At 40.8% G+C, this 19,993-nt stretch overlaps 1 protein-coding gene across 3 annotated transcripts in view; it reads right to left on the reverse strand.

The window, feature by feature from the left end:
- ZNF451 (zinc finger protein 451) overlaps positions 1 to 19,993 on the reverse strand; it is a 38,838-nt gene that overhangs the window by 2,376 nt on the left and 16,469 nt on the right. For all 3 annotated transcript variants that reach the window (XM_084513372.1, XM_084513370.1, XM_084513371.1), the window contains exons 8-14: positions 19,394 to 19,547; positions 17,289 to 17,436; positions 15,045 to 16,696; positions 13,780 to 13,914; positions 10,494 to 10,624; positions 9,201 to 9,387; positions 790 to 858 (exon numbers count right to left, since the gene is read on the reverse strand). In XM_084513372.1, coding sequence (XP_084369498.1) covers positions 790 to 858; positions 9,201 to 9,387; positions 10,494 to 10,624; positions 13,780 to 13,914; positions 15,045 to 16,696; positions 17,289 to 17,436; positions 19,394 to 19,547 — 2,476 coding nt within the window. The remainder of the gene's footprint in view (positions 1 to 789; positions 859 to 9,200; positions 9,388 to 10,493; positions 10,625 to 13,779; positions 13,915 to 15,044; positions 16,697 to 17,288; positions 17,437 to 19,393; positions 19,548 to 19,993) is intronic.

The raw sequence follows: 19,993 nt of genomic DNA on the forward strand, positions 1-19,993 counted from the left end.
CAATATCCAGTGCTTAGCAGCACCTGAGCATGGCAAACTTTCAGGACTGTAGATTAATATCTTGCATTTTTCATAGCTATTTAGCAACAGTTGTTAGATGTATCACTGAATACATTCTGGGAAGATCGTTACCTTAGTTTTATCACCACATTTGTACAAAGTATTTATTAATATTTTTGTTCTTTTTATTTCCATCATGTGGAAGGGGAGAGTCACGTCTTTAAACAGAACATGATTTCAAACGCATCGCAATCTGCCCCTAAAATTAAGTAACTACATTGTACGGACGTCACCCCTAAGCACAGCAGCAAAAGGTTGAAAACAATTTCAAATAAGGTAAGATATGATATGAGCAGATTAGTTGTGCTGCTGCTTCATACTTGTGCATAAATCTACAGTTCACTTTTAGGAGACAAAGAGGGCTTTGTTGAGATATAATACCTAATTCTGAACCATTTATTTAGAAGTTCAACTATTTATTCAGTAGTTCTACTTGCAGTCAGAGTCATACTAAACTGGTATGAAGTGAGCTCAGTCACATCTTAAATAGCACAATGCCCAGTGGTGCACCAATAAAAATAGATTTCAAGTCTGCTGGCATACTTTTCAGGCTAGGACGTTCTTTTTTCTTTTTAACTCACAGTATTCTTGACTACTCATTATTCCCCAGAATATTTTAGAGTATTCTTAAGAGGTCACTTGCCAGAAAAATGATTTTAAGTTGAGTTTCTGTTATCTTCTGTAACTAATAGCAATCCTGAAAATAGAGAAGTAAAAATTAAAACAGACCTTCCTGTTTCTTTTTTTCTTCTAAGCTCCTTTTCACTGTCAGTTCCATATCGTCATCCTCTTCGCTATCTGAAAAATAATTGCACAGATTAAATGTAAATTACACATTGATCCTAACAAATAAGTCAGTCATCTCCTACATCTAACTTACTATAACAACATTGTAGGTTGGATTTTAAGAACTACACGTGGTCGTAGCTATGTTTTCTTGCCTAAATACTCCATCTGAGCAACTGACTGCTACAGCTAATCTCAGCAGTGCAATGCATCAATTGAACAATACAATTCAGCAGATGCTGTTCAAAACTCACAGAAAACAGCAGAAATGCTTAGCTTAATCTGTTAATTTGTCATAGCCAAGCCCAGCCAAAATCCTACCACCGCTTCCTTTCTAAGTAATGCTCTTCACAAGGCTGGTTTCCAGCTCCAGAACAACAGCTGTGTTTTGAAATGTCTAGTAGGGATTGGTATATCTGAACTTTTTCCCCCCCCCCACTTTTTTTAAATGGAGACTCAGAAAATTACAGGTTAAAACCCAAAGAAGTCGATTAGTCACATCATGTATTCGCTCTCCTGCTAGAGGCTGTTGCTGTTTTGGGAGATGATCTCTGCAATGAGGTTGTATAATATTCACCATGAACTAGGTCTCCTACGGTCACAGCAACAACTTCCCTCTAAAACCAGTCCATTTACCAGTACATAAACGCAATTCTGATTATGTTTAGAGGCAAAGAAGATTCTGATATGGACATCTAAATTACTAACTGTGTGACTTTAGGCATTTTAGATGATCTAAGCTAAGCATTCAAAGTGAAAAATATGCTTTATAAAATTTGTCTTCAAGCCTCTGACACCCACACTTTGAACAGCAGCATTACTGACTCTCCTGACTCCAGGAATACAAACACCAACAGCTGGCATCAAGTAGAAGTCAGGAGCCCACAAAGATGCCAGAAACTTCTGAATATATACTACAGTTAGAAAGGTCTTTCTCCAGCCACTTAGCTGATTGCCTGTGCATCCTTTTTGGAGCTGCCTATGACCTCTGGGTAGAAGATACACCTCCCTGTACACCACCATCCAAAGCAAACAAAATATAAGAAACAAAACCCCAGACAAACCCCAAATAAATGTCAGTTAAATCACTTATGAGAGAAAAAGTGCAAAGAAAAGGCTTTGCACAAGTGGCCTCCCCCATGCTAATGACTGTTTTAACCTTCCAGCCTGGAAGATGTATCTGACTGCTCTGAGGTGTTGTACCTGTTAGAGATGTAAGAGCTGAAGCAATCACTCCCTAACTCATTTCTTGGCAGAAGTATAATGGAAGAATTGAGATCTCGAGACCAATAAGTAGCAAGGCAAAGTACAAGAGATTCTCTGGTTTGCTGCCATTTCAAATAAAAATGCATCAAGAGCACTTTCCTGGAGGTGTTTTTTTTTTCCAGGCAACTTGACAGAAGATGTTGGCAAATGGGAAAGGCAAAATTCTTCAGATTGCAACCTGCACAGACAGCTAAACAGCAGAGGACAGGAGCAGTCAGAAGTTCAGCAGCTTCTTTCAGATATTAGCTAAAGGAGTCAGCTCTCCTGGAACTGGTTAGATAATCAGGCAGTATTTACCACACAAGGAACCACGATGGCAACCCCCTTGTATGACATGCACAGCACTGTTCTGCTTCCTCCTGGATTCTCTAGCCCAGGCAATCAGCTTGCCTGAGATTCAGTTTTTCAGAATACAGATCCTCAGCTAAAGTGGATTTTACTGTTAACTGGGATAGTTATGAATATTTGAACAGAATTTGTACACGAGTTACTATTTTAGTTCATTAAGAAAATTTAGGATTCGTCTTAGGTATTAATTCAGGCCTCATCTTACCAAAATGTTTTACCAGTCACACCTCTTTAATTACCCCACTGTAATAACACGGGATACACGTCCATATTGGACCAGAGGTATGTGCAAACTGGCATGCAAAACATTTAAATGTTTTAAAAACAAGTTGCCTGTCTCATGATTTATCATACTACTTCTATGCAATAGCAGAATGTTGCTCAGTAGTTACATCGCAGAGAGCAGGTTTGCCTCAAGCACAGTTGAAGAAACACCATTCCACTACCTACACCTGTAAGCAAGCCTATTTTATTAGGGCATGTAGTTTGCAAGCCTCTGGAAATGAAAGCATGGTTCATACACAGTAAGTGGTAGGTATCCAATCGTGTCCTACAGACTGGGAATTCCACGTATAGTATCTCAACTAATACAATACACTGATACCAAGTCAGCAATGACTACGATAAATTGAGCCAGAATTGCTGAGAGAAACTACGAAACTTGAAAACAATTGGTAAGGATCATATTCTGCCTGGTTGGAGAGGAAAACATCACCTCAGAGTCAAACATTGTTCCAAATCACATGAGAAGTCTCACAAGCTACAGTCTGCCTCCAGTGGTCTCAACTTTGCTCATTGTTTGCAATGCTTCTCCCCCCTCTACCAACCTACATCAATAATGTTCAACTTCCCACACGAGCAGTTGCTGGATTCTTGTAAATCTTTGAGTTGGTAAAAGCTAACCTATTAAGAAGGCAGGAAATCTAATCTAGATTTTTTTTTTTATTATTATATACTTTTGTTTCAAGGCTTGTCAGTATCTCAAACTGTACTGACTTTCCCCATGCAAAACCAAAAGCATGATCACACTTGTCCACAATACCGCCCTCTGCCCCTAAGCCTACACAGAGCAGATTAAAGGTGTCACATTGAGTGTCTGGTGAGGCAGGCACAGGAGGAGGAGTAGAGTTTCTGGATCAGAAGATTGTAAGATATTCTGATATGGCTCTGTGGGAATCAGGAGTAAGACTAACAATCAGAATAAAGACTGTCTGTAGGCAAAAAAATTAATAGAAATGTTTCAACAAATAAAGGGGTGAGGAGCAGGAACTCAGCTTGCCTTCTGGGAGCAGCAATTAAGCATGGAAATCATCACTTGTCAACCAAGGAGAAGGAAGGGCCAATGGATTGAACAGCAGCATTTTTAAGTCAGAAGAGACCAGGCTGACTTCCCACACTGGACAGGCCACTGTGCTTGACCTAACATTGCTTGTGGTGTGCCTGCATCCTGTGGCTGAACTCCACTTTGAAGCAGATTTTGGATTCTAGTTAACGTGCCCCATGCCAGTACCACAGAGCTACAAAATGGCTGAGGTTGGGAGAGGCCTCTGGAAGTCATCTCGTCCATCCCCCTGCCCAAGCAGGGTCACCTAGAGCCACAGCTTCCCAGATGGCTCTGGAGTATCTCCAGATATTGTACTGGGGAGCCCAGAACTGGACGGGTGTAGCCTCACTAATGCTGAGTAAAGAGGATGTATCTCCTCCCTCAGCCTGTCAGTCCTCAGCCCACAGGTCGCAGCCCAGGAGACTGTTGGCCTTCTTTGCTTCAGGAGGCCATTGCTGGCTCACGGTCCATTGGTTGTCCACAAGGACCTCTAGGTCCTCTTCTGGAAAGCTGCTTTCCAGCTGGTTGACCCCCAGCTTTTATTGGGGCCTGGGATCACTCCTCCCCAGGCGCAGGACATCACACTTCCTTGCTGAATTTCATGAAGTTCCTGTCAGCCCGTTTCTCCAGCCTGCCCAGGAGGTGGATTGTTCCTCTGGATGGCGGCATGACCCTCTGGCGTATCAGCCACTCCTCCTAGCTTCATGCTATCAGCAAACCCACTGAGGGCACACTCTGCCTCCTCATCACGATCATTAATTAAAGTGTTAAACAGGATTAGGCCCAGTACTGACCCACAGGGCACACCAGTAGTTACTGGCCGTCATGCCACCCATCACCTAGGTTCGGCCATTCAGAGGATTTTCAATCCAGCCTGCTGTCCACTCACCCAGCCCACACTTCCTCAGCCTGTACTTACTTCATCAGCACTTTTGGTGCTGCTGGCATCATCTGAAGATGTAGGGTAAATGAAAACACATGACAGAGAAATCAGGCACGTCTCGCTTCTCTTGTTAAAAATGCTTAGCACACTCTGTAGCTCCCAGCTCCTCTGGGGTCACAGAGAAGCAGCAATCACCCAATTTCTCAGCCAGAGAATCTTAAGATACAGCCTCTTCTCTAGTACAGTTTGTTAGATAAACAACAGCTAAGAAACTCTGTTTGTACCTATTCTCTCAAAGAAATCCTGCTGCTCTCTGTTGTCCTCACATATTGCCAAGCTCCTGCTGGAAGGAATGAAACAGGAATGCAAATTCTGTATGAGAACAGGGCTCAGTGATTAGGAAGGTTAACCCTAGAGATGGGAGTGAATGCAGTAACTTTCCTTCAGAGATGTAGTAGAGCAGTATTTCCTCAGTCTCAGAAACGAGCTCTGGAAACTGTTAAGCTTCCACAGGATGCAAGCGCCACCCACTGTCCTGACATCCCAGTGTCAGATGGGATTTGGATTAGCGATCCACACGTCTCAGAATAATCAATTCCCTTCTCCTACCTGACACTCTTCCTCTTCTGCAACCTCCCCAGTTACTACCATCCCCTTAATAGCTCCTGTCAGGTGTCTGGCTGCTCTGTCACACTGAAGACTTGATGATTGCCCTCTCTTGGCCTTAGTTCTCCTCCTTTGCCTTGTTGTAAAACTTCTTACTGCACCCCTGGACTGCTTCACACGTTGAGCAGTCTTGCACCCTACCTTCACTTCCCTCTCCTACAACACTCGTAGTCTCAGTGACTCCCAGGTTCATCTGCCTTTTTACTATCCTGAAGCACAATCGCAGAAGTATCACACTTAACTCCCTCTCTCCAGCCCCTTTCCCTTTTTACAGTTGACGTCTGAAGTTTTAGTGCTACCTCACCTTGAGGATACTGTTGAAATTACCTCATTCAGGATCCTAATGACCACTTAGCCAAAAATTTAAGATCAGCACCCCATTCTTATCAATCCTGTTCAGTGCGTGTGGCCGTGCTGCCTTTAAAATACTCTTCCTTGGCTTCCACAATCCTTTCCTTTATTCCTTCTTCACTAAGTCCCTGGAGGTTCCTCCCCATACACTCCTCCCCAGTACTTACTGCTCTGATGTCTACTTCTTCATTAGGCAATATCACCTGTAAATGCATGTGCAGCTACTCCCTGTCAAGGTTTCACAAATACAGAAGACCATCTCTTCCTCCATGCAAACCAAAGCTTCATTATATATTATCTCTCCCTGCAGATGTTCCCTGATCTGTTCATTCAAGTGTAGCATGAACGCAAATAAAGTTCTTAATCCCTGACTCTGCTCCAACTGCATTTTTTTGGAAACTGGGTAACATGGATAATACCATGATGCTCACTCAGACTTTCATTTAACCTTCATCTTAGATATCTCTCTAAAAAAAATTAAAAAAAAAAAAAAATCACAACCAGGTTAAATTAAACCTTGAAGATTTTTTTTTTTTCATGATCTGGGTAGTGAGGTCTTCCCAGTTCATCCACTTGGCTACAATTTTTGTTCAGGCTCATTATCTGAGGTCTTAATATACCTAAGGGCTTTCTGCCTAGGGCATATAAACATCTACCCAAATGTACACACAAGACATGTCACCGACATACCAAAGCTAATAACTTCCTGTTGTAGCTAAACTCAAGGCTGACTTTCTTACTACTCCCTCCTGCAGCTGACCGTGGCCTTTGTAAGACCTGTGCATGTAAAGGGATAAATGCTTCCCGTAGTTCATTCATGGTGCAGCCAGTGTGCATCATGCCACTGATGCTTATGCCCTTCGTGTTCAGTCTCTGGACGTGAGGGGCTGGAGGCTGTGACCTGTCTTTAGTCGCTTGCTGTCTGACATTTGTGTTAACTGAAAGATTAGAAGAAGCATCGTGCATCACTATGCCATTGATTTTGACACTCTCATGAGGCAGCCTGGCTCTTTAAAGAAAAGAGAAGAAAGTCTGAACGTTTTGGTTGTCTTCTTATCAAAAAAACTCTTCTACTTAAGAGCTCAGTCAATTAAGGATCTCATTACAACATGAGTTTCTGACAAATACAGTTAAGCTAAAGCCCTCCTTTTATACAAGAATCACCTCAGTCACCTGAGAAGTGCTGGCATTCATATCGGTGCCAGCATGCCCCCAACATTGTCTGGTGTCCATTAGAAGTGTAATTTGTAGCAGTGCTGGCATTCTGAGATATCAGGTGTCGAGATGCAGACAAGAGATTGTGCTGTTTTTCTGCATGCTACAAACCTTTCTTTGTAAAGGAAAAACTCGTTTTACCCTTCTGAAACCACTCTATCAACATGCACAAGTCTCCCATCATGTGTTCTGCCTTCAGCATGAAATTAAAACTCTTGTATTAATGAACTCAGGTTTAAAAGCAGCAGAAGAAATAATAATGTCTTGCCTACTCTTTTCATACCTCAGAGAAAATTCGTGGACTCCTAATGTAAGATATAGTCAATAGCCTGCTCCAATATATGCAGGAACTTCTTTCCCTTTTTTTTTTTTTTTTTTTTTTTGTTTAATGACTACCTGCCACAGCAGTTCTGCTGAAACAGTAAAACAGTTCACAAGATGCAACAGTCAGAGATTGCCACCACGTGCTCACAAGCTAATGATAGCTCTGTCTGTTCGTCAGAGACACTGCTTCTTCATTCTGAAGCCCATCCAGTCCCAAAAACTGTCTTATATTTTTCAACACAACTTTTGTTGTTGTTGTTGTTTTTCACCTCTTTTTCCCTCCAGAATACTGCCCCAGGTTTGAGACTGCTGGAAATGAAGAAAATCTCATTTCTATTTCCTTATATTCAACTGTGTTTCTGTAACAGGACAACAGGTTCTACAGGCCTACAATACACAGCACGACTTTCCACCTCAGCCCTCCAATACTGGCCTTGCTCCAGGAAGATTTTTGAATGCTTGCTGATGTTGCTGACCAGTGAAGCACGTCTTCTGAGACGGCTACATCTTTTAAAAAGACCTTGACAGATCCTTGGCATCAACATCAACCCACTACCCAGAGCACAGAGTCCTGTCATCAAAAGCGAGTTTTCAAGATGATTCTGTTCATTATGAGTTTGCCTGAGAACAGGACACGAGCATGATTCCAGCAACTTCCTGCTTAAAACACATATATCCACACACACATTTTTGGTAATGACCACATGCATAGCTTTAGTGTGATGCACAATGACCAAGCAGCCAACAAATTAAGGTTTTGGTTAGCTCAAACTCATCATTCTTAGCCAGAATACCCAGGTAAATGAAGATATACCAGCAAAATCACCCAAAAAGGAGTTAGAATACCCTTATGGAGCAACACGGTCATTCCCCTCTTCTCACCATCAGGTACTGGTAAGTCACACAACAAACTACACGTGAAAGGAAGTCTCTACATATAAAACAACTTAAACTGAATGCATGGAATAATCGAGCTGACAAATGTAGACCAGCATGGCCAGAAAAATCTATAAGCACCTTTTCCGTGTCAGAAACACACGGATCAATTCCAGCTCACCACAGACCCAACCATTTCATTATCCCATTTATTTTTCCCTACTTTAATCGATCAATGCCAAATTGCTATTCAGTGCTAGCCCTCCACTTCGATCTTCCTGATAGTACAAGAGAAACACAGGACAGTTCTCCTATTCCTGCATACTAGTAGGGTATTTTTCTCAAAATTGTTTATGGCTACTTCAGAAACAGCTTTCTGTAACATCCACTCAACTTACACGCCCCAAAGCCACAACAAAACAACTGGAAATGCATTATCTTCTATGAAAACTTTACCTCAAGATCTTTTAAAATACTGAAAGTATTTAAACTCAGCTCAGCTCCAAAATCCTTTGTATGAAAATAAGACTACTCAAACCTCTGATTATTCTCTATAAAAAAGTGTAATAATTTCAGCATGCCATTAATAAGAAGATGGCATTAAAAGTTTCATTGACATTTTTCCTCCTAACAGAGGTGTGAGTCATGTGTCAGTAAACACAAATACCAAGTGACTGGAAGCGACCAGGACAGCTGGAGTTAAAATAGACAGAGATATTTTGGGAAATAACAACGAATTTAGCAGGGTCATATCTGTTTCAGACCCAACACAAATCAGACAAAGCAGATTTGAACACAAGTCAATAAATATGCATGCTAGAGTGCTCAAAACACCTTTTCTTTTACCAGAAAGGACTGAAATAACTGTTTTTCGCATGCTGTAACATAAAACAGGATTTGTTAGGTAGAACAAAAACATGCAGTTAAGTCTGGTTTCAAAACTTGTCCCAAGCAAACTGATCTTCTGAGCCGTATCTCATTGAAATGCAAGTACAATACAAGAAGCACCAAGTACCAACTTGTTTTATCAGCAAAAGCGTTCAGTTCTTTTATTGAGAAGACTACTAGTCTACTGGAAAGATCGGGCTTAATGCTTTCTACCTTTTGTGGTATCTGAAATGCTGTTTAGCAAGGCACACATCATGTCTCCTTCAATGTGGTGGGGATTTAGGATGCGAGCTGACCGCTGAGTCATCTTAAACTGAGTTTCCAGTTCCAGGAAGCTTTTGTCTCCGGAAAGTATAGTGAAAGGAATTTGCTTGGGCAAGTGCTCATCCAGACGACCAGCCTGCACGGAAACAAAGGACAGATGTTGAACCGAGATCGTAGTTTTATCTTGTGGGGTTTGGCTACCTTTCTGTAAGGCAGCTCTTCATAGGAAAGCCTTCTACAGCAGCTTACCTCCAGCTGTATCATCAAATTTATCAGCAAGTTATACAACTGCAAAAGGTGTTATTTTGATACTGCATTTATTCTGTACATATGATAATAGATACAGGGAATGGCTACCAGAACAGCACAGATACAGTATGCAAAAATTCTTTAAAAGCATCATTTCAGAACTATCTCTGCTACAAACAAGCTGAATGTGCAGAGCATTTTAAGAAACGTTAAAAAAAAATAAGGCAACGTATAAACACTGTTGCAAAACACATTTATAACTTACAATTAGAACAGCAGGTAGGTTTTATCTAACTGATAAAACACTGTATTAATAATATGAGTCCCCTTAACACCTCAGATTCCTGTCCTTCACCTTCACTTCTCCCAACCCAAAACTCAACGTGACCATGGGCCCTGCTCTTTGTCAGCTAAGCAGGGTGTCTGAAACTGAAACCCATTCAACTCCATTTTACAGCTAGCTCCAGATTTGGGCTACTTGAAGGGAGAGGCAAAAGTTACATTTCATTCTGAAGCACAAACTCTAAGAACTCTTTAAAAAAAAAAAAAAAAAGTCTTCATTCCCTAACCAGCCTCCCATCCCTTCACAACAGACTGATATCCTACATGGGATAACATTTTCATTCCAAAAGAAAGAAAGAAAAAAGAAAAAGAAGCAAAGCATAGGGCAAAGTGATAACGATGTACTATATTTACCCATTTATGCTGTATAATCTTCATGCAATCCATAATTTAATTCACAGGGACAAAAAGAAAATGTATGATATCTAAGTTTGTCCAAATGTGTAGGGGGAGTGCTTCAAAATCACTTCTCAACAGGCTGTCTCCACCCAATTCAATGACAGGTTTGTTGTTCTTTTTAGTGGACATAGATGTTGTGTGAAGAGAATCTAAGAGTCTTGCATGTAATTAAAAGTTATCAGTGTCAGACATCACCTGGCCACCCTCCTCTAGGTCCTGAAACAACAGCAAGGACAGTGTGCACTAACTTACATGAACACAGAGAGCAAAGTCTGCTGCCTCTCTTCTGGTACCACAACGTGGATGAAGGAAGAAGCATCCAATCCTCTTAAGATAATTATAAATTCTGCACTGCACTGGAGGTTTCCAGTTGCTGTGTCCTCCTAAGCAGTCAAAGAAAAGAAATGCATAGCATTAGCATTGTCACCATGAGTTAGGGATGCAAGGCAAAAGTAAAAGTACAACTGGCTTTAAAGACAAAATTTACTTTGACCAATGTAAAAGCTAAAAACAAAAATAATAATACATTACTAAACCCTCCACAGCCCTTGTTTGTGGGTTAGAAAGCAAAAAAAAAATTGAAAGGAGCTAGCCTGATCCTGCACAAAGCCTCTCATTCAATTTTGTATGCATTTTTTTTATTAATTCTGAAAAAAATATTTTCCAGAAATGATGTGTGTTTGCATACAGCAACGTGTCTTTCCAGCTTTATACATAGTTCGTGGCCAATCTACAGAAACAGAGGTGCTCTGGGAAAGTAGTACAATACCAGAAATGCTTTTCATAGGGAACCCTACACTGATACAGTTCCAGAGATTATTTCCAGCAGAAACCGTAGCTTCCTGACACGTTGCATGTCAGAACTCTTTAAAGAGAAGTTCCAAGAACTGGAGCAGCAGCTGGAGGCCTGACAAAACCTTGGATGCAGTCAAGGATAAGTAAAATGAGGCTACATTTAAAAACAAAAACTAAACAACAAGAACAAAAAACACCAGCACACAACATGCAGGAACCTTCACAACCTAAAACATGTAGTTACTAGCTTAGAAAACAATTGGATAATAGGAAAAAGCTGAGTAAATAGATTGCTGCAGATAAAAAAGAAAAGCTGAAACAGGTTGCAAGGGAAAAGAAAGGAGTAGCAACTGTCTCAAGAAGAAAGGGAAAACCAGAGGAGGTTTCAGTTACTATGACAACATAAAAAGAAAAACAAATGGAAGGACAATGTGAAGGGAGTGAGTAAGAATTTCACGACATTCCCAATTGCTAAGAAATAATGGGTCGGCAACAGGGAGGAAAACAAATGCTGCTTGATCTGCTGGGTGATATAATGGCTGGGTGTAAGGAAGGATTTTGACTGGAAAGTGAAACCAGTCATTGACTGTACTGCACATGAGGACTTGTGAAACTAAGACTCGCATCAACAGGCCATGGAGGACCTCACATTCTCCTTGAATCTGATGAAAAAACAGCAGCAGTCTTCAGCAGATTTCTCCTGATTTTGTTTTCTTTTCACCCTAATGTCTATAAAAGGCTACCAAAAACAATCAGAAAGCTCAAGGATCTAGTAACAAACTATACAGAAAAGATTTAGAGGTACCTGCCCATGAGCAAAATGATCTTTGAGTTGTTCTCATCTGCTGTGACAGCCTTGGCCACTGCCATTTGGGAAAGACTTATAATCAACCCTGGTTTTGGGTAGCATAAATGTACAACACAGATTTTTGACCGTAACAGCTGGCAGAGCTGTATTTACTCTAGTGGAGCTGGACTACAAAACAGGTGGAGAAATACTGAATATATAAAAACAGAAACAACATATAATAGAGGAACTCAAAGAAAAGCTAGGGATGTATTAACAACAGGAATAGTAGACATAATGCAGTAGGTATCATTAAAAAAAAGTCAGAGGTGCTGTTTGGAAGTGTAAAAAGGAAAAGAAAAAGAGACAGGGATGTTGCTATTTTTGAGGGCTAAACAAATACAATAGCATGCATTAAATAACTCTGTAAACTATTTCTTTGAGAGCATCTACAACATCTCCACATATGCCTGGGAACCTTACTGTAACAATCCTTCTGACAGTAAGAAATTGTTAAAATGTTCTCTGATACAAATCAGGCCCGTTTTAATGACCACTAACTCTTTAGCAAGGTTTTTCAGTTCACATCCTCCAGCAACCATTCCCACCACGCAGCCTGGATGCAGCAATCCATTTGGAAAACAAGAAATTTAGCAGCACTGGCACGGACTGTTCAGTGCCACCAGGCCTGAGGATTCAAAACATCCCTGGGCACGTTGTCTTAACTGGCTTACCCTATCAATAGAGGTTCCTAACAACAGATTAGTAGCACTAAGACTGTCCTGTGGATTATTTCTCAGGTCAGAGAAGAACATTTCTGACAAGAATACAGTTCAGACAGGCTCAATCAATCCTTTCCTTACTGAATTGAAACAGGGTGTTTGACCTTGGAAAGAGATAACAGCACAGAAGACCTTGCCATAAGAAAGAATCTTGGGTCAATCAGTGACAAACCAGTTTGAGCAGAGTAGCGAGCAAAGTATGACTGAAAGCAAAGGTCAGAAATCAAGGGGGTAAAATTTCACTTAACTGTGAAAAAATATTATTTACTAAGGAATTCTTTATAAAACCCAGACAGAGTAACTCTGATTTTAGATGTGAGCCAGGCATCGTGTTTCTTCAAGTCAGATGCCCAATAATTTCTTATTTTAATCTGCAGAAAAATAAAATGTTGTTCCAAGCCTATTGAATAACTGTAGAAATCAGCAAACAACCTTCAGCAACTGCATCAAGGCCTTTCAGTGGTGTTTCAGGCCTTTCCCATTTTGAAACCACAACTTATTTGGACTTTACTGAAGTATTCAATGTACTGCAAGGGTAATAACTGAAGGCAGAAACAAAGAAAATCAGTAGAAAAGCCACAAACTGTATCAAGTTAATGGGATGCTATTGGTAGACTTCTCAAGAAGTTTTCTTACAAACCCATAGCAATGTGAGTTCTGCCAATCACCTGGTACCCCTGCTAATGTCTTCCAGATGCGAGACCCCTAGTGATGTGCAGGATGACCAGGAACCTCCCCAAGAGGCAAGCCAGAGACCGAACAAAACTCAAGTTCAAGAATGTAAAATCATGTCTTCTGGAACTAAAACCAAAAAACATTATGACAAGGACTTGGGAGCTAGAAGCTAGCTAGAAAGAAAAGAATCTGTGAGTATTATGGGTGCCCTGATAACTATGAAAAACTAGTATGATACTGCCAAAGCAGCTTGAGCACGGAAGCTATAAAGACCCCTAAACCATTTAGGAACTCTGCCTACAGGATAGTCTACAAGGAACAGTAGGAGCAGCAGACCTGAACACCAAGTTAGAAAAGTTCAAGAACATTTCTACTCATGGTGCCTGTGATATTGTGGCTTGAGGCCCTAGTGGCTGCTTGTTGTCTCAAAGAATTGCTGCTTGAGTATGTACGTGGACTCATTCATCTTCTCTTCCTGTTTCCCTCGACCACTTCTTACCTTGAAAGCCCCAGATAAATGTCCCTTGGTTCAGGTTGGCTGGCAGCTGCGTGAATAAGTTTCCCCAGTTGTCCAGATCCACCAACACAATGTGAGTCATGGTACTCAGGTAGTCAAGGTCAGGAAGTTCGCTGTCTTCAAGGGGATAAAAAGAAGGCATTTTAAGGTCACCTGACTGCCTGGTCAACCAACATACATCAACTCAGACACGCTTTTAAAATTCAAGTATTCAATCATTCCAGAAGCTGACAGTAACACAACATGATGCTATTTGGGGGCTGCACTGTTTCAGCAGTATTTTTACATCAACTGAAGTAGCATTCAGTAATGCAAAAATTAGATAAAAGAGCAGCATCTAGCAGCATGATGGTGAAGAGCTGGATAGATGTGGTAGGCACAGAGAGCCCTTGTCATTCACTGTGATACTGATGCTTTTAACAGCACGTTCAACTACACACACCCCTACTATGGCATGTCCATTACATTTAATTACACACATAAAAGCACATAAAATGTTTAGAGACATACTTTTTGCTGTATATCTGTCATAAATGTCAACCTTTACATCAAAAAATGACATCATGAGTAATTAAAAAATACTCCTGATTTTTGAACTTGTAAAACACACCTTTGGCATTCTTGATGTCATTCTTAGAAGTAACAAGAATTAAAAAAACAAAAAACACAAACACAATTGGATTTTTAGGCAAAGCCAACCCAACACATAGTGCGAAGAGAAATTCTCAGCCACATTTTTTTTTTGGCAAGTTAAGCACAACTGAGAAGATGGTGTTACAATAGAACTGCCCACACAGAAAGCACTATCATCCTCACAAATACATATACATAAAAAGGAGTAAAGTTTCCTTCGAGGGTGTGTGTATATTTCCAGTCCATTTTGCATTTCTAGGCATAAGATCTCCACCTGGAGTCATTAATTGTCCTCCTTTTATCACCAAATTAGGCTCCCAAGCAATTTGAAAAATTAATGAGAGCACCTTTGGACTGAAACATTTCTCTGCCTTTTTGTTTTTCAGGACTTCATGCATAAGGTATATATCAATAAAATGTAGAGTTCAAGTTCTGGCAACTTGAATCTCAAGAATTCAGTGTGCTACTTTGAGAAATAACAGATTAAATTCTGAACCGATTTATAGACTGGATATAGGAAAATGATTTGTTACATACTCACACCGACATTCAAACAGAGTGTGTTAAAATTAGCAATATTCTTCTAATGTAAAAACCTCCCAGTTTCTACATACCTTCACTGGGCTCTTCACAGTGTGCAGAGTTTTCTTTTTTTTCTTTCTTTACAGGGAATGGTCCCTGCAGAGGAGGAGACTGTGGTTTTTCCTGAGTCTTGGATGGGTATGCATGCAATTTTGATTCGTGGGGCTTTTTGTCCACGCAAGCCCCGCTTGCTGTGAACTTGAACACTGTATTTTCCAATTCCGGCGTTAGATCTGATATATCAGGTTTCTGCAAGAAGCAGTGTTTCGTGTGATAGTGTTGATGCGCGCTCTGAAGATCGTCAAAGTTTTTGTTGCACGCAGCACACCTGACAACATACATCTCTTGCTTACTTTTCACTGACGCGTGGCAGTTGAGATGGCTGTTCAGGTCGGCGACGTTCTGTGCAGTTTTGGAGCAGAAGCAACAGCGAAACCATAAGTTTCCTTTTTGCAGCATGGCTTTCTGACAATTCACGTAGTCGTTCCTCCTGTTTATTTTGGAGATGTAACTGGTCCGGCAGCCACAGGTTAAACGCTCTCCCTTTTCTACTGGGAGGAAGTCATCGTCTTCCTTTATCGATACTTCCATCTGTTCAGGCACAAACGCATAGTCCATGCTATGAAGCTCTTTATAATGGATTAGGAATTCTTCCTCTTTGTCAAAGAAGAGATTACCGCAAAGGCCACAGAAGAATTTAATTTGTATCTCTTCGTTATGATGCTCTTGGAAGTGTCGCTGCAGTGTTCCTACTTTCCGAAAGTGGCTTTTGCACAACCCACAGCAATACCTGTGAAACGCGTGGCTTTCTAGGGACATGCAGTGCTGTTTAACACTGTCTTCAGACTCAAACATCTCCTCGCAAATGCGGCATTGCCATTTTCCCAGAACAGGGCTTTTTTCAGGGGACAGCTCCATAGGACTGGGAGTGCGGTCTTTCCTCTCACTGGTGTAAATGCATGCGGTGTCAGAAACTGATGGCATAGGCTCATCTGCTAGAGCTTCTTGCTCGTAATAGTAACTATGTCCACCATGACGTTCAGTCACGTGCCTCATAATATCCTTTTCTTTGAGGAGATCTACAGAGCATGCTCTGCACCAGAAGAGGAAGTTGGTCAAGTGTGCTCCCCCATGGAATCGGCTCATGTGCAGGTGGATAATGCTTGAATTTTCAGCAAGCTTTCCGCACACGGCACACTTGTGACAGATCCTATTTGCTGACAAAATGTGGTTTTCTACTGCCTCTTCGGTAAAAAACTTCTGAAGGCATTCACAAAACCAGGCTTTTACCTTGCTAGCATTGCTTTGACTTTGGTTTCCTATGTGATCTTCGTTCTTATCTGGCAGTTCACTCTTCCGTTTTGAAGGAGAACCACCTTCATTGATTGATTCATTCGACGTCAAATGTCTCTTGAGCAATGTTCTTGATCGATCCATAGTGTGGCTCAAATGAGATGAGTCTTTATTTTTTTCATTGATGTGACAGAACATCAAGATGGACTCTTCCATTGTAGCATGAACTTTAACGTTGTGCTGAGTGCTCTGCTTATGCTGGGTGATCTCCTTCTCGTCAGCAAGCAGCTTATCACAGCCCTCACAGTGACCTTTTGTCTTGAACACCCCTGCGATCTGGGAGATGCTCTTCTTGGACAGCGCCACAGGGCCAGAATTACGACAACGTGTTCTAGAATGGATTAAAAAAGCACAATAAAGCCATTGTATCACAACCTGAAACTTTTTTTTTTTAAACTTTCAAATCTACTTTAAAATTTTTCCTAGTAGCTAAGCAATTAGCGTGTGAAAGCAGTGTCCTCTGTCCACTTCAACTGACTTACTGGCTTGTCAACAGAACTATGCAATGCTTAGTTGCACCTTAAAGAGAATTAAGGTGCTCTTTGCACCTTAAAGAGAATTAGGTGCTAATTTCCAACACTAGCACTTATGTTTTTGACAAAGTACATTTTAGAAATCAAATGTTGACAACTTAGAAATAGGGGAACAGAGACCAATAAAGCCCTGTTCTCTGTTACAAGAAGAATATAAACAAAAAGGATAAGATCAGCATTCTGCAGTGGACTGCATGGATTGAAGGGTAAAAGACATGGAAAGAAGGTATTTTTTTGTGATAGTTTACCCATTAAGTCAACATTCAGATGGTCCTAGATGCCCTGAAATCCACTAGCACCAGTACAAGATACATCTGTGCAGGTTATACAAGCACATCGCTTATCAGTACATGGGTATTAGCGTTATAAAGACAGCCACCCCCCACCAACCTGAAATGAGCTGTTAATTCCATGTGTGAGCGCAGTATCTGGGAGCAGGATATGCACTTCACTTGGAAGGGGACCTCTTTGCAGAGAGATATCAGCAGTTTCTTTGCATATGACGGGAAAGGCAGAGGAAAGCCATCCTTCTTTTCCTCTGTAATGCAGAATGGCAGAAAGTGCAACCATACATTAAGGAATTCTTTCATAACATTTCAGCTTTCAGACAAAGTTACTACAGCTGTGTTCATTTGTCACAGGGTTCAGAAATTGAGTTACCGTGTGTCAGCTGATCCCCAGTATTTGTGAAATAAAAGTTTTAAAAGTTTAAACTGCATTAATATGTTAAACTTCTGTAACAATCTCATATCTGCATCTTTAGCATCTTGTTTTTTTTCATATTCAGTGACTGTTTCCCTTTTCATCCTTCTATGAGTTCAGGTCAGCTCTCTCTCTCAGGAAGGTTCTTACTGACTCGCTTCACCTTAATCTATCACCACCTGTCTGCTCTTACTACATATAGTTTTGCTTAAAGTCATGGTGTGTTTAAAAAAGAAAAAAATGCAACTCAATAACAAGTTTGATCACCTCTCTCTTTCCCATTCTTAGTGGGACTTTTCCTTGTATTTTTAGAATTTTTTGCTGTTCTGAGCATACTCCATGGATAACTCCAGGTACTAGCCAAATAAAAAAAAATATTCTGTTGAAAAGAGAATGGTAAATGGCTTACAAGCTGTACACTGCTGCCAATGTTCTGCATCTTATGAGGCAAACTATTTTAATTTTCTGCTTAGTAAGACGTAATGAACAGTAGGAAGTAATTTGAGTTTGGGCCTTTGAACTCAACAGATCTCACAGACCACGTTGACAATAATAATCAAAGACCTACCAATGCAAAGGAAAAAAAGGAGCATTTTTGTTGCTGGTTTGAGCTAAGTGCTACCTATCTCTCTATTCTGTGCTATTCATCTTCCCAAAGCAACAGGTTACCAATAAATTTTATTTTAAACCTACAACCTGATTTTCAACACAAGTCAGCACGTTCATGATTAATAATTTATCTGAGAATAAAATACGTTAGATTTGGAAAATGTAAGAGAACTCCGAAGAGTGCAGCTGACAGACACTTCCATGCAGATGGAAGAACTGATGCAGCCCGCAGGAAGGTTCCTTCAAAGCTTCTCTTCACTACATAAATCCTGCAGCCGCACTGGGGGAGGCCACAAAGGTAAATATGTTTACCAGGATGAGAAATTGTATTGGTCCTTTTGACCATGCAGGCTTATCCTGAAAGCTACTCTATCTAAAACGTGGCAGCTTCTTGAGTAAGAAGCCAGCTCCATCTATCCGTCATCTACCTCAGCCACTTACCTAATGTTAGAGTAAATGCTTTAATGCCTATTGCATACGGCAAAGCTGAGAAGTCAGCTTTGTCAGCACAGTCTGACAGGTCACCGACCCTATTTTAAAGAGCATGATTATTCAGACATCTGTGGAATCTAGAAAGCAGGGCTCAGGATGTTACCAGCTGACAACGTAACCAGGAGCTTAGCCTTCAGCAGCAACACTACCAGTGCAAGGCACCAGCCCTGCTGCATTGTTCTAGCTAAGCTGATGAAATCTGCAGTTATATGGAGAAGGAACTTTCACTTATTTATTTTTTTTCTCAACAGGTGTGCCAAGGACACAGACAAGAAAAATCATCTCCAGCAGATTTCAGACAACACAGTAGGGGGCAGGAACATCACAGCCTGACTGGACTGAAAAAGACACATATGTGTTTTGGTCCAGGTTTCTATCAACACGTTAAAAGTAAAACTACTTAAGACAGTGTCAATTTAATACAGGGTTACTGGAAGATGTGAAGCTTGTATGAGAGGACTGAGGAATCACTTCTACGCAAAAAATGTAAACTTCAAAGCATCTCCTCTTACAGAGCTTGTAACACCTTACAGAATGTGTAAGGTCTTAAAGTAAAAATAAGAACTTATTCAAAACAAAATTAAAGGCCTTAAATTTTTCTGCTGGGTAAAAAGCTTAAATCATTTCACATTGTAAAGAGAAATTATCAGGAGGAATGAAGAGCACACACAGTACACTTAGAAGCAACATACCAAGCAATTTATAAACCTGGAGGAAGTGCTTCTTTCCTGACATATGCTGCAAGCACTCATCTCTTTTGGTGAAGAGGAGGAAGCACTGCGGGCATGCAAAACACTGAATATGCTGTGGAGGGAGATCTTTTTTATGTCCGTCATTTTCGTTTAGCTGGAAAATAAAATCATCCGATGAGGAAAAACACTAAGCCAACAATGTGGTCCCATTTCTCCCCATGTCCATCCATTCCCCATCCCTCCCTCCCCCTATTTATCTACAGGCTATGTGCTTCAGCTTGTGAGGCACAAGGCCCAACTCCCATCGTATTAAACTCATCCTGACTGCACTGGTAACTTTTCCGTTCCCTTCTTGCACCACTGCTGGCAACTGCTTTCTGTCAATTCTTCACAAGTCCCTTTATCAGGCTCTCACCAAAAAAGCTCCCGACCAACCTGTGACTCTTAAAATCAACTCTTTCCACTCTTTGTATTCTACACAACTTCAAGTCTCTGCTTTTAGGGCAAAGGTCCTTTCATTCTTTTATGATGTTTTTGCTTAGTCTTTTCTTCTGTCTCCCTGAAGAATCTGCATGCCATGTTCATGCTTTCTTCCAAAAC

Source organism: Aythya ferina, assembly GCF_964211825.1.
Source record: "Aythya ferina genome assembly, chromosome: 3".
NCBI classification, from domain to species: Eukaryota; Metazoa; Chordata; class Aves; order Anseriformes; family Anatidae; genus Aythya; species Aythya ferina.